This window comes from Rhinoderma darwinii, chromosome 10 (assembly GCF_050947455.1).
Source record: "Rhinoderma darwinii isolate aRhiDar2 chromosome 10, aRhiDar2.hap1, whole genome shotgun sequence".
NCBI classification, from domain to species: domain Eukaryota; kingdom Metazoa; phylum Chordata; class Amphibia; order Anura; family Rhinodermatidae; genus Rhinoderma; species Rhinoderma darwinii.
The window spans coordinates 36,102,785-36,115,665 of NC_134696.1; the positions used below are offsets into that span (position 1 = coordinate 36,102,785).

The 12,881-nt window shown below is 42.3% G+C and overlaps 1 protein-coding gene across 1 annotated transcript in view; it reads left to right on the forward strand.

Annotated features, from left to right (window-relative positions):
• The first annotated feature begins 2,371 nt into the window (after positions 1-2,371).
• Positions 2,372-12,881, forward strand: part of ANKK1 (ankyrin repeat and kinase domain containing 1) — a 65,501-nt gene continuing 54,991 nt past the window's right edge. Inside the window, exon 1 of the mRNA XM_075840982.1 lies at positions 2,372-2,559. Coding sequence (XP_075697097.1) covers positions 2,372-2,559 — 188 coding nt within the window. The remainder of the gene's footprint in view (positions 2,560-12,881) is intronic.

Sequence of the window (12,881 nt, forward strand, 5' to 3'; positions counted from 1 at the left end):
ATCATAAGGAACACACTAGGCGGATATGCTGAGTAAAACTACACAGCTTATCCGCCCCGGTAGCCGCAGGGAATTCCGCCAGCAAAACCGCACCAAATAGTGGCGCAGGTTTCGTGAGGCGTGTCCGCTGCGGGAATCCTGCAGGAAAAAAAAAGTTTAGACTTGCCCTGGCCGTAGTTTAGGTGACGCATCTCTCTCTTCTGAATGTAGCCCCGCCTCCTGGGATGACACTGTAGACCATGTGACTGCTGTAGCGGTCACATGGGATGAAACGTCATGACAGGAGGCGGGGCTGCGCTAAGAATAGAGGATCGCGTCACCAGGACTACGGCCGGGGTAAGTCTAGACTTTTTTATAAATTTAAAAAAGTGCCTTTTTTTTTTTTCTCATTTGTTATTTTTGCGGCAGAACCGCAGCATTTCCGCAACAGAGGAGCAGCGATTCCACAGAATACATTGACATGCTGCGGCTTAAAAAGCCACACTGCAGGTCAATTTTTTTTGCAGCGTGTGGATGAGATTTGTTCAAATCTCATCCACCCTGCTGCGACTGTGATACGCTGCGGATTTTCCACAATAAAATGTGTTGCATAAAATCTGCAGTGTTCATGCCTAGTGTGTTCCTACCCTAAGGCCGGATTTACACGAGCGTGTGCTTTTTGCGCGCGCAAAAATGTGGCGTTTTGCGCATGCAAAAGGTCCATAACAGCTCCGTGTGTCAGCAGCGTATGATGCGCGGCTGCGTTATTTCTCGCGCAGCCTCCATCATTATGAAACTCTGTTTGTATGTTTGTAGCACGTGGTTCTTCTCTGTTTTCATTCATAGTTTATACGGCTGCGGAAGTGCTGGGCGTGATTTTCACGCACCCATTGACTTCAATGGGTGCGTGATGCGCGAACAACGCACAAATATAGGACATGTCGTGAGTTTTACGCAGCGGACACACGGACACACGCTGCGTGAAAATCACTGACAGTCTGCACGGCCCCATAGAGTAACATAGGTCCGTGCGAGGCGCGTGAAAATCACTGATAGTCTGCACGGCCCCATAGAGTAACATAGGTCCGTGCGAGGCGCGTGAAAATCACGCACATTGCACGGACATATTACACGTTCGTCTGAATAAGCCCTAACAATAAGGCCCAGTTCACAGAGTTTTTGGGCCTTGATATTGACTTGGACACTGCGTCAGAATCAGCACCAAACAACTTCCAAAACCGCCTCCCATTGATTTAATCTGAAATCAATGGGAGCCAGTCGCGGAAAAAAGAAAAAGCAGCACGTCCTTTCTTGCCGCGGTTCCGCCTCTGACCTGCCATCGAAATCAATGGGAGGCAGAAAATGCATTTTTCGCTGCGTTTTCTGTCTGCTGTCCTCAATCGCCGCGGGCAAAAAACGCGGCAAGATAGTGTGGGCAGGTCAAAATCTGCCTCAAAATTCGGTGTGCGGTTCCAGGCGGTCGCCGGTGCGCATGCGCGGGAGGTTGCGGGTGCGCGCGATCGGTCGCACGGGCGGCGGTGTTTGACGGCCCCCATGCTACCCAGGGCCGCTATCAGGGGGGGTATTAGGGGTACTGATGTGAGAGGCCCGGCCAAACCTAATTGAAAGGGGGGCCCGCAGCTCATTACATTCTTTTGGTGAAAAAAACGGGCCCCATTGCAGGGGCCTGTTTTTTTTCTACCAAAGGCAAGTCGCGGCAGTTTGCCGGGCCCCCCTTTCAATTAGGTTTGACCGGGCCTCTCACATCAGTACCCCTAATACCCCCCTGATGGCGGCCCTGGGTACCATGATATAGTGCTGGACGGAGTACCGTTAACAGGCGGTGCCACGGTAGGGGGGACCAGAAAATTTAGCTGTAGGGGGCCCTGAAATTCCTGATGGCGGCCCTGGCTGTAGGTCCAGTTTGGAACAAACTGTGATCACTTTATTATCAGGGAACCCTTCTAATAAAACCGAATTGTCCAAAGCAGACAACCCCTTTAAGTATCTCAGCATTTTAATTTGCTTTTACCTTTTTATGTTAGGAAAATAACAGAGAAAGTAACCATCACAACTTGTATGGTTAATAAACCGTGACTTATCTTTATTGTACTTCAAACGTTTCCCTATGAAAGGATTAAATAACAAGAAGTGCTGTTTTAATAGTTCCATTCTGTACTGGCATAACATATCTGGAGTTGTAAAACCGGTATTTATATGCAAGTATCGCTATAGGATGGATTCCACCTGCATTACACCCTCTAACCCGCCCTCTCAGTATAACTCTGTAGTTCTCAATCCAGGAAGAAGAGCACTTAAAAAAAATCTTGTACTCACGTCTTTAACTGAGACACGAGTCCTAACAAATGTTCAAGAAAGACACTTTAATAACATGGCTGTTGACGGAGGAGAGCAGATTAGCAACCTGACTCAGTTTAAGAAGGAGGACTTTGAGAATGATTGGATTCCCATAGCTTTAGGTGGATTTGGGAAAGTCTACAAAGTGAGACACAAGAAATGGTGGTCGGTCTATGCTGTGAAATGTTCAACTGCATTCTATGGAGAACCAGAACTTGAAAGGTACGTTTTATTCAGCATCCGGGAATGTTATATCAAAGGGGTAATCGTTTCAAATTCATTACTTCACTGATGTTGCTGCTGAACTACTCTTCCCAACATTCCTTTTTAAACTTGTTAAAGTAAATTTAATCACTTGGTCACTGATACAAGATCTTGTTGCAAACTCTACAGCTACAGATTTAATCAACCATGTCCTGCATTATTAGAAGAATGGGAGGGTTCTCTGACTGTGGTTGGCTGCCAGGCACAGCTGAGAGAGGGAGGACCCTGTGGGTGACAGATTAAAATGCGCTAATATGGCTGACAGTGGGTTTTGCCTGGTAGCTTACATTTTATCCCAGAAACTGATTGTAAGACAACGCTGAAGAAGAAGTTTTCACACAGTTATTGCATATAAGGACTCTCTAGCACTGTCATGTTTTTTTTTTAGGCTGTATATATACTTTAGGCAGGGGTGGACACAGACAGCAGAGGGCACTCGTGCAAGAACAGAACATAGGTCCCTTGCCCTCCAAATGCTCATCATGGTGCTCCCTTCTTGTCTTTTTAATAATCCTCAAGTAATTCTTATCTCAGAACCTCACATACAATCTAATATACAGTAGGAAGCTAATTTTTTTTAGTGGAAATAGACCCCCTGATCTACTGGGCTCCTGGGCAGCTGCCTAGGTTGCACATATGGTATGTCCGCCCCTGGCTTTAGGCTGATAGAGGTAGGTCCCCTGCTCAGCAACATCCTGTTCAAATCCAGAGGATGACTGATTTCAAAAGGCTTCAACAGCAGGACACCCACAATCTACTGAGGTTAGGGACCCCAAAATGTGACAAGAGGTTGTCCAGTCCAATGGTTGTATTGTATTTTGCAGTCAACGTACTTCACATGGAGCAGAGCTTGGTTTGTTAAATGGCCCTGTGTCATATGTTTTTTCCCTGTAGTGTCTCTATATGTCATATTATGTTGTAAAATCTGTGGTTTTAGCACTGCAGACCCAATCAGTTAAATGATATTATTAACTGTGACACATCTGTACATAAGAAATAGTAACAGAATGACACACATCTACAGGGGTACAGTTCATCTACAAATGGATGTAACATTGACAGTATAATGAGTCTTGTGTGACTTCAGATTATTTGGATTTATATTTATTTTGTTACATTAAATTAACCAAAGGAGAATGTTAGTTACCCGGCCTTCTGTTATTTGCCTCCTCATAACACCACAAGTGTAGCTGCAACTGTTTTGCAACAGAGTAACCCTAGAAACTATTGTCATGTCCAATACTAATTGAACAGTCGGGTAAACATACGGTTCTTTATACTATGTAAATATTCGGTGTCAAGAACAGATTTTTGTTTTAACCTCTTAATGACCAGGCCATTTTGCGTGTTAATGACCAAGGATTATTTTTTGTTTTTTCACTGTCGCATTCCAAGAGTCGTAACTTTTTTTTATTCCGTCGACATAGCCGTATAAGGGCTTGTTTTTTGCAGGACGAGTTGTATTTTGTAATTGTACCATTTTTAGATGCTTATAATATATTGATTAACTTTTATTAACTTTATTTTAGGAGAGAATTGAAAATAAGCAGCTATTCCAGAATTAATATTCACGTTATAAATTTATGCAGCGTAAATAACATGTTAACTTTATTCTATGGGTCGGCACGATTACGGGGATACCAAATATGTAAGGGTTTTATATGTTTCCCTACGTTTGCACAATAAAAACCCTTTTAGAAAAAAAATACTTGTTTTTGCATCGCCGCATTCCAAGAGACGTCATTTTTTTATTTTTCCGTCAATGTGGCCGTGTGTGGGCTTGATTTTTGAGGGCCAATGTGTAGTTTTCATTAGTACTATTTTGGGGTACATAGGACTTATAGATTAACTTTTATTTATTTTTTTATGGGGGGAATGGGAGAAAAGAGAGAATTTTGCCGTCGTTTTTTGCGTTTTTTTTGGGACGCTGGTCATCCGGCGGTTTAATTAATGTGTTAATTTTATTGTTCAAGTTGTTACGATCGTGGGGATACCATATATGTGTATGTGTTATTTGTTTTGACACTTTTACTAAATAAAACCACTTTTTGGGCAAAACAGTCGTTTTATTTTATTTTGACTGTAATTTTTATTTTATTTTTTTCACAAACTTTATTTAACTGTTTTACTTTTTTTTTTTTTAGTCCCACCAGGGGACTTCACTATGCGATCTGTTGATCGCATATATAATGCTTTGGTATACTTAGTATACCAAAGCATTATTGCCTGTCAGTGTCAGGGTATGTTCACACGGCTTATTTACGGACGTAATTCGGGCATTTTACGCCTCGATTTACGTCCGAAAATGCGCCTCGACAGCGTTGGCAAACATCTGCCCATTCATTAGAATGGGTCTTACGATGTTCTGTGCACACGGCCATTTTATTTACGCGCCGCTGTCAAAAGGCGGCGCGTAAAAAAGACGCCCGCGTCAAAGAAGTGCCTGTCACTTCTTCAGACGTAATTGGAGCCGTTTTCCATTGACTCGATGGAAAAGCAGCTCCAATTACGTCCGTAATGGATGCAGCGAAAAAGCGCCTCAACATGCGATTACGGCTGAAATTACGGAGCTGTTCACACGCTGCCGTGTGAACATACCCTAAAACTGACAGGCAATCTATTAGGCCATGCCTAACAGGCATTTGCTGTAGGCAGACCTGGGGGTCTTTGTTAGACTCCCGGCTGCCATGGAAACCCGACGGCGACCCGCGATTTCTTTGCGGGGGGCGCCGATTGGGTGACAGAGGGAGCTCCCTCCCTCTGTCAAACACATTAGATGTCGCTGTCGCTATTGACAGCGGCATTTAATGGGTTAAACTGCCGTAATCGGAGTGCGCTTCGATTCCGGCAGTTACAGCAGGAGCCATCCTGTGTATAACAGCCGTGCTCCTGCCGCTGATCGCGTGTGTACACTGTCAGTACCGGCGCCATCACAGGACGGATATATCCGTCCTCCTGCGCGAACTAGCAGCTGCAGAGGACGGCTATATCCGTCCTTCGGCGTTAACAGGTTAAAGGGCCAATTGTATGTATCACCTTTATATTTATTATGTTTCAATGCAAATTATTCTCATGTGATCTTGATTTCACATTTTGTCCAAATAAAGTTGGCATCAGGCATTACATTCTTTATCCTATTATATCATATTATATTGTACTTCAGCTATTATTTCTGTGTGCATTTATAGACCATTAAGCTCTATAAGTGTCTGGTTTTAATCTGCTTTAAGTGAAGCTCCACCTGGAACCTCTTTAACATACTTTGTGTTACCCTGTATTCTGTCAATAGAAGAAGCAGAAAGGCTGTTGCAAGGCTGATGAGTAGGGTGAGAGCCGCTCCGCTTCCTCAAATTATAAAATATAGGCATCTATAAGCAAAGCCTGTATTCTGCTGATGACATTCAGAGGGCAGCCATGGGGAATTTAATTTCCTCTCCTCTGTGTTTCTGTACTATGTATATCGTTGCTCCTTGTGAAGGCAGTATTTGGTGAAAAGTTTGTATAACGTCCTCTTCACACTGGTGTTGTTGTTTCCCTTTTTAAAAGATCCATGATGTGTATGAAATGTTGAACTGGTAGTCCTTGTGCCCACCCAATAATTCTGTTGATGTAACTTACATCTTTACAGAACAAGTAGACCTTTAATTTCATCATAGTATTTGCTGTTATCATTGCATACACAGGACATATCATCAATAAGGTCTAATAGTTTATTTGTAGAAATGACCCCTCGTGGCAAGTGAATGACTCTAAAGTCAACTCAAATGGTGTTGACTTCTGCTAGACCTTAAGGTCCCATCTGGGGCTCATCTGGTTCTCTGGTGGGCCAATCTGATCCTGGCTGTGTGATGTATCCGTTAAGATGTGTTTTGTAATATATGCCATTGACTTTTAATAATTTATCAGGAGTAGGACAGAGCAGCTGACTTTACTGCTCTGCCCTTTTAAGAAACAGAAACTTGATGGAATGAAGTGTGAACAAAGACTTAGGCTCCAAAGGTGGAATATTTCATTCTGGGGGGATGTTTTTGCTTACAATGTTATTAGAATTGTACAATATGTTGATGGTAAATTATAAATGATGGTAAGGGTATGTGCACACGACCTCTTTTCAGACGTAATGGAGGCGTTTTACGCCTCGAATTACGCCTGAAAAGACGGCTCCAATACGTCGGCAAACATCTACCCATTGCTTGCAATGGGTCTTACGATGTTCTGTGCAGACGAGCTGTCATCTTACGCGTCGCTGTCAAAAGACGGCGCGTAAAATTACGGCCGCGTCACAGAAGTGCAGGACACTTCTTGGGACGTAATTGGAGACGTTTTTCATTGACTCCAATGAAAACCAGCTCCAATTACGTCTGTAAAGATGCTGCGAAAAACGCGTGCACTTGTAAAAACGTCTGAAATTCTGGAGCTGTTTTCTCCTGAAAACAGCTCCGTAATTTCAGACGTATTTGGCTTTGTCGTGTGAACATACCCTAATATAGAAACATACGCAGTAGTGCTATAGCTAAGCATATGGGACACACTGTTAGTAATTCATATACTATGTATATGATGTAAAAATTAAAAACCACATGTTGATGCAAAATACAATAAAAGTCAATAATAGGCTACAAATTAATCACAATGGGAAAGGATAAATGCACAAAAAGTTCGGCACAAAATACACCTGCCATATGGCAAGAGCTGTGCCGGTTTATGCATAGGAAGTGTTTTTCTGGTCATCATAAATCATTTCTGCATGTAAACCTGGGGCTCACATGAGTAGATAAGGCTCAGAATTGTTTGATAGTGGAAGCTTCTGAAATCAGATTATGGTGGAACACCAATCGGTATCAATGGTGTAGATGTTTATACAAAATGACAAACCATCTATGCTCGCACATCTTGCCGTTTAACATGTAGCATCTACTGTACTGCTGCTTGCAGAGCTGACTTGCTTTTTCTTTATAAGAGAAGAAAGTTGCAGGTAGATACAGCCTGGGGTAGTTTTACCTTGTTGTTTTTCATCTTCTAGTCTTTTTGTATTGTTTAATATGTCTGTGACCAGTAATGTGCTGACTGTACATTTTTAGTTTGTAGGCACCTGATCCAAAGTATGCTGTGAATAAACAACCACAGTGCATATGGTATCAGTGAATCTATTCACATATCAGCCATGATTTTAGGTTTCTTAATGTGGTTGTCACGTTGGGTTCGTGGACCCACTGGGCCATACCGCCTTGAGGGTATGGCATCTGGCCAACAGGACGCAGGTCACAGTCTATAGTTCGTATAGGTACCTGTGGCAGCTCGGACAGTAGCAAGGCAGGCTCGGCTGGGACTAGGCAGCAGGCAGACGTCAGGCGTGGTGTAGCAGGACAGTCGTGAAATACAGAACAGCACGACTTCAGCTCAGCACGGCACTTCACCAGGATAGCACGGGACATGGGTACAGGAACGGGGAACACTGGGAACTGGAAAACATTAGGAGACCATTTGCTTAGACAAACTTTAGATATGACAACAACGCTCAGGCATGGGAGGAAGGGGCTTTGCCCTTCTTAAAGTCCAGGGTGCTCATGGGCTAATTTTGACATTAACTCAGCTGTGCTCGTTGTGAATAAACAACCACAGTGCATATGGTATCAGTGAATCTATTCATATATCAGCCATGATTTTAGGTTTCTTAATGTGGTTGTCACGTTGGGTACGTGGATCCACTGGGCCGTACCGCCTTGACGGTATGGCAGCTGGCCAACAGGACGCAGGTCACAGTCTATAGTTCATATAGTGTAGCTGTGGCAGCTCGGAAAGTAGCAAGACAGGCTCGGCTGGGACTAGGCAGCTGGCAGACGTCAGTCGTGGTAAAGCAGGACAGGTGTGCTATACAGCACAGCATGACTTCAGTTTGGCACGGCACTTCACCAGGATAGCACGGGACATGGGTACAGGAACGGGGAACACTGGGAACTGGAAAACACTAGGAGACCATTTGCTTAGACAAACTTTGGGTATGACAACAACGCTCAGGCATGGGAAGAAGGGGCTGAGCCCTTCTTATAGTCCAGGGTGCTCATGGGCTAATTTTGACGTTAACTCAGGTGTGCTAGCTAGCCCTTTAAGAGCGGGCACGAGCCTGCACGCGCACCCTACGGGACCCGGCTGAGGTAAGCGGAAGTGAGCGCTGGCTGCTCCTGAGGAGGAGACTGGGGCCAGCGCTCGCAGACCCATGGCTGCGGCCGTCAGGTGGTGAGTGAGCCTGATGGCCCACGGCCATGGACATGACTGTGGTTCTATGGGAATACATAAATATTGCTGATATTAGCGAGCACTAGAGATTCTCTCATTTACTAACATACTTAGTGACTGCAGTTGCAAGGAATGATCTATGTATCTAAATCCTATGGTGCACCCAATAGGGTTAGCAGAATTTGCAGTAAGAACTGCAGTCTTATACGGCTCCAAGCAAATATTACAAGAAGCACCACAAAGGGATTACATGCCATGTACATTCTCATGCGTCTTTTATCAACCAATTTAAATGTGTCTTTAGGGAGATTATTTGTAATGAAACACACTGGGCTCTGCTGTACATAATATTATCCACCCTATTGATTTGATAGCCAAATGGAACACATTTATTGATAATAGGCAGCACCTCCTTAATGAGTAATAATTAATAGTTAGCAATTTTACGTTAAATTGAACCAAAGTATTCCTAATTCACAATGACTTGGTATTCAGTTAGCAATGGATATGATACTGAGTAATTATTGATGTCAAAACTAGTATGAATGAAAACAGAAAAGCACCAGGTGCTTTTCTGTTTGCAAACATTTAAACAGAGTGTCATAATGATGGCGGCTGTGCGAAAATCACGCAGCCATGCATCATATGGTGATGACACACGGAGCTGTTAAGTACCTTTTGCGCGCGCAAAACGCCGTGTTTTTTGTGCATGCAAAACGCACACGCTCGTGTAAATCCGGCCTTAGGGTGATGTTTTAGATTAGACCTTGGTGGCATTTTGCTAAGATAAGCTACCAATGTGCGATCAGCTTGGGTTTGACCACTGTGGACCTTGCAAATTGCTAGAAACTAAGTGGCAGCAGTGATAGGGAAGTACCCCTATAGACAAACCAACTCCTATTCTTTCTATTAAAGTGTAGTTTTCCTGCTTCATTATACTTTAGTTGACGAAAGTTAGATACTTAAGATCAGTGTTGACTACAGTTAAGCTCCAGGATCCATGGTTGTCAGTCTTAGGTTTGTACACTGGATTATTTATTATGGAGGAAGGTGTAAATAAAGGAAGCCGTTTATATAAGAAAGGATAGGAATTAGAGACAAGACTTACATCTAAAGTATAGCTATATGGAAGCTAAACTAACAGTAGAAATGAAGAATAGGATTTAAATCTTAAATTCTGGGACATTTTAAACCCCACAACCCGATCTGTCCAAAAACATTCACAAAAACGTTTTGTTTTTTTGCAAAGCTGTATAAATCCTGGCCGCTGTCCCTTTGTGGTCCCATTCACTGGAAGTGACTGTATATTGTTAGAACCAGTGCATACATTGTAAGTGCCTTATTGTAATAGAAGTAGATGTACTATACGGAGATATATAAACAGGTTCCCAAGTTTTTATATTTTCTAATATGTCATTTAGGATTTTCAGAAAGTCATATTTGTCATAGCTGGGGCCTCTTATTACCCCAATTGAACCAAATGAAGAAGTTAAACAAGAATATACATTCAGTAAATGGCCAGACTACTTAGACTAGAACTGTCCCAGTCTTATCTGCTTGGACAAATGACGCCCGGCATGATGAATCACTTAACGTACGTGGCCAAATATGAAAATTTGCCAGTCACTCTTGATTCTTTGTGAAGGAATTGTAAGTAATTTTTTAACTAAAGTCTGAATATGATCAAGATTTCTCCATTCTTCAATTTCTTACACAAAAGAAAGCTAATGACCGTCAGCCATATAATTTCTGATAGGGTTAATATCTCTGTCACACGCCAGTCGTGCCCTCCCTCTCATATCTATTCTTGGTAATTACTTCATGTCAGACAGCCATCCCTGTCCCATGTCTTTCACATGCCTAATTGTTTCTATATCTTAAGTCCAAACCCTGCTGATAGCTACAGGGGTAAGATCTTGCACATCTACATTTTCTCCGATGCTTGAAATTCTCCAGCTCTTCTGAAACTGTCCCAGCATACAGTATACAGTATAATTGATGCATGTGTGTAGTGAAAGTATAATAGTAAAACAGACTTTGAATGTCCCATCAGCTTTGCATTCTGGGCTTTGTAGTTCAGGGGTGACATCACTGAGGGAGAAAGTTACTGTATGCAGCAGGTTTACACACCAAGAAACAAAGGGTTAAGAAGTTTTCTAAAAACAAATAAAAAAATTACTTGCTTCCCTTGACCTTGGATAAGATATACATTAAATAACACAGGGCCCGCTATAGCTGTAGATGAGATCAAAGCTTAAACCTGTGATGTCGCCAGAAATGTTAATCTGCTCCTACACCTGCATTACTCTCCCCGATTCCAGCGCCGTTTATACCATTATTGTCGTTGCCTTGGTTCCTCTGCAATTGGTCTCTGTTCCACCCAGTTGTCAATGGGGCATGAACCTAACTGCTCTGACAGAACTGCCTAGGTTCATGCCCTGTTAACGCTGGGCGGTGTTAACAGTTTATTCCTAAATTAGCATATCAGCCGCCGACATGAACCGGCTGATTGCAGAGGAACTGAGGCACCAAATAAAAGGCACTGGAATCGGGGGGAAGGGAGCAATGTAGATTAACATGTCTGCAAACATGACAGATTCTCTTTAAGGATTGAATTAAAATTATTAGGAAATGTAAGAACTTTTGCTGCTTGCTTACTTCAGAATTCTTAATTTGTCCTGGGAAATCCCTTTAACCCCTTCCCTCTTTGGCCGCTTTTGACCTTCCTGACAGAGCCTCATTTTTCAAATCTGACATGTTTCACTTTATATGGTAATAACTCCGGAATGCTTTTACCTATCCAAGTGATTCTGAGACTGTTTTCTCGTGACACATTGGACTTTATGTTACTGGCAAAATTTGCCCAATACATTCAGTATTTAATTGTGAAAAACACCAAAATTTAGCGAAAAATTGCAAAAATTTGCATTTTTCTCAATTTAAATGTATCTGCTTGTAAGACAGGCAGTTATACCACACAAAAATGTTGCTAACTAACATCCCCCATATGTCTACTTTAGATTGGCATCGTTTTTTGAACATCATTTTATTTTTCTAGGACGTTACAAGGCTTAGAACTTTAGCAGCAATTTCTCACATTTTCAAGAAAATTTCAAAATGCTATTTTTACAGGGGCCAGTTCAGTTGTGAAGTGGGTTTGAGGTCCTTAGATATTAGAAACCCCCAATAAGTCACCCCATTTTAAAAAATGCACCCCTCAAAGTATTCAAAACAGCATTTAGAAAGTTTCTTAACCCTTTAGACATTGCACAGGAATTAAGGCAAAGTAGAGGTGAAATTTACAAAGTTCATTATTTTTTTCCAGAAATTCATTTTGAATCAATTTTTTTTGTACCACAGAAGGTTTTACCAGAGAAATGCAACTCAATATTTATTGCCCAGGTTCTGCAGTTTTAGGAAATATCCCACATGTGGCTCTAGTGTGCTACTGGACTGAAGCACCAGCCTCAGAAGCAAAGGAGCACCTGGTGGATTTTGGGTCTCCTTTTTATTAGAATATATTTTAGGCACCATGTCAGCTTTGAACAGGTCTTGTGGAACTAAAACAGTGGAAACCCCCCAAAAGTGACCCCATTTGGGAAACTACACCCCTCGAGGAATTTATATAGGAGTGTAGCAAGAATTTTGACCGGCCAGTTTTTTTGCAAAAATGTTTGGAACTAGGCCATGAAAATGAAAATCTAAATTTTTTCAAATAAAATGTAGGTTTAGCTAATTTTTTTTCATTTCCAAAAGAACTAAAGTAGAAAAAGCACCACAACATTTGTAGAGCAATTTCTCCCGAGTAAAACAATACCCCACATGTCGTAATAAACGGTTATTTGGACACACGGCAGGGCTTAGAAGGGAAAGAGCGCCATTTGGCTCTTGGAGCTCAAATTTAGCAGGAATGGTTTGCGGAGGCCATGTCACATTTGCAAAGCCCCTAAGGTGACAAAACAGTGGAAACCCCCAACAAGTGACCCCATTTTGGAAACTATACCCCTTGAGGAAATTATCTAGGGGTATAGTGAGCATTTTGA